Raw genomic sequence first — 2,188 nt, 5'->3', positions numbered from 1 at the left:
CCCCCCCCCGGCTGGGCGCGCCCCGGCAGGCAGGTTCCGCAGCGGCTGTCGGTCGCCGCCGTCCCTGGTGCCACCAGGATCCTGTTCCCAGCCCAGCAGCGGGTATGAGCAGAGCAGGATATGTCCCCTGGTGAGAAGGTGCCGGGAGGACAAGCTCGGCATGTTCCCACCGAGCCGCACACCTGCGCAGAAAGGGAGGTGAGTGCTGGCCAGATCCTGCACCTTCACTCCAGGGTGGATGTGCCGTGGGTGGGCACAGCTTACCCCGGTGGGCTCCTCTCCAGGTGGGCATCCCGGGGTCCCACGCTCTCCTGGACCGCAGCTGCCAGCCCCTGTGTCGAGTCCGCTCAGCACCTGCAGGAGAGGCAGAGAGCGGTGCTCAGCACCGGCTGCTCCAGTTCGAGGCCTCTGCCAGCAGCGATGCGGCTCCAGTGAGGGTGGTGTCACAGAGGTGAAGCCATCCCAAAGTGATGTGGTGGCTGCAGCTCCATCCCACACACCGTGACGGAGTCAAAGCCATCACCAGGGACGTGAAGGTGGGAAACCCACCACAACTGATGTAAATCCATTGTGACCCCGGCTCAGGACAAGTCACCCTGAGGGCACAGCCTTGGGATACCCACAGGGCCCATCCCAAGAGCATCTCCCAGATATGGGACAACATGGTGGCTCTGGGGCAGGGAGTGAGGGAGAAGCCACCTCCCATGTCATCTGCTGCCCTGGAAGCAGCTTTGACAAAGGAGAGGAAAGGAGGAGGAAGAATTTTAGGGAAAAAACCCCACCCTCAGCCCGACTTAAGCATCTCCCCAGGGCTGAGCTGCTCCAAGTTTTCCAAGTGGGAAACATTTCAGGTTGCTCTCTGTGACCATGGGGTGGACATGCTAGGATGGGTTCAAGCATCGGAGGAGCCAAAAGCTGAGATGCAGGGGGATGGGATGGATGAGGTCATACTCACCCCCAGGACGGTGACAAGCCACCAGCGCATCCTGCTCCTCTTCATCACTAGGAACCACCTGCCTGAGGGGGAGCAGCAGAGTCATCATCCAGGACAAAATGCCACTGGAGAAGCAATTTGGGGGACCCATGACGACGCTCCAGGGCATCTGCCTAAATATCCCTGCAGCAACTTCAGGGACCACTGCAGAAGTTTTATGAGAGGTTTTATGGGATGTCTGGCATCACCCTTTCCCTCGCAGATCCCAACTCCATCCTGTGTCAGAGAGGGACCAACCCCACAACAGTGTCAGGACCAACTGTGCAAGGAGCAGATGACACCATTAAATCAAGGTTTTTCCTGCTCCGGAGGAAATCCTTATGCATCTGCCACAAGGAAATTAAGTCACTACAAAAAAAAAAATATATTTAAATGAAAAAAAAAACAAAAAACCCAAGCAAAACGAAAGGTGTTTCCCACAGGCTCATCCCCCCTCTTCAGGCTCAGTGATGAGTCGTTCAAACTAAAATAACTGCTGACAGCACAGTGGAAGGGAGGAAAAAATAAATAACAACCCAAGCCCAGATCCAGCCTCCGCTGCCCGCATGGAAATTCCCCCCGGTCGTCACGGTCCACAACAGAGCTTCATTACAGCCTTTGCCTGACGAGTTTCTCCTAATTACTGGCTGGTATCAATGGTCCGAGATGTAGCTAAACTCGAGAGATGCTGGGGAGTGAGTGGGGCAGAGCCAGGCAATTACGGGACGTGGGTTGAGACGTGAGGGCATGGCCCAAAATGAGCGTCCTCCATGCTCCAGTTCCTCCCAGTAGCTCCCAGTCAGGGAGCACCCCAACAGGGTGCTAGCATAAAGCCAACCAGCCCTTCACCCCCAAACCAAGAGCCACCAAACCTCATCCTCACTGTCCGTACTCCTTGATTTTTTTTTTTGGGGGGGGGGATGAGCCAGCTGCCACCATCACTCCAGCCACCCTGAGCCCCACCATGTGCTACCTCCCTATGAAGCATTGTCCCATGGCGATGACATCCCACGGGGACACCTCCTGAATCCCCCCAGGACTTGGCATGGTGGAGGGAGGGTGAAAGCAGTGCCAGCCTGTAAGCCAGTACTAATAAAGTTTGAGTTTAAGCCTAACACAAAGCATTTTAATCCTTTGGGGCAATGGTATTGAAGCCTTTAGTAGCAGCACCTCAGGGACACCCCAAGATGTTTGGGGTGCTGGGGACAGGCAGGT

General features: G+C 56.0%; 1 protein-coding gene across 1 annotated transcript in view; it reads right to left on the bottom strand.

The window, feature by feature from the left end:
• The window catches only part of RELT (RELT tumor necrosis factor receptor), a 3,056-nt gene extending 2,056 nt beyond the window's left edge, over positions 1-1,000 (bottom strand). The window contains exons 1-3 of the mRNA XM_010131776.1: positions 956-1,000; positions 265-354; positions 20-182 (exon numbers count right to left, since the gene is read on the bottom strand). Of these exons, the coding sequence (XP_010130078.1) occupies positions 20-182; positions 265-354; positions 956-1,000 (298 nt within the window). The remainder of the gene's footprint in view (positions 1-19; positions 183-264; positions 355-955) is intronic.
• Between the last annotated feature and the right edge of the window lie 1,188 nt (positions 1,001-2,188).

This window comes from Buceros rhinoceros, unplaced genomic scaffold (genome assembly GCF_000710305.1).
Source record: "Buceros rhinoceros silvestris isolate BGI_N320 unplaced genomic scaffold, ASM71030v1 scaffold5440, whole genome shotgun sequence".
Taxonomy (NCBI): Eukaryota; Metazoa; Chordata; class Aves; order Bucerotiformes; family Bucerotidae; genus Buceros; species Buceros rhinoceros.
This window is presented reverse-complemented; position numbering and strand designations above follow the sequence as displayed.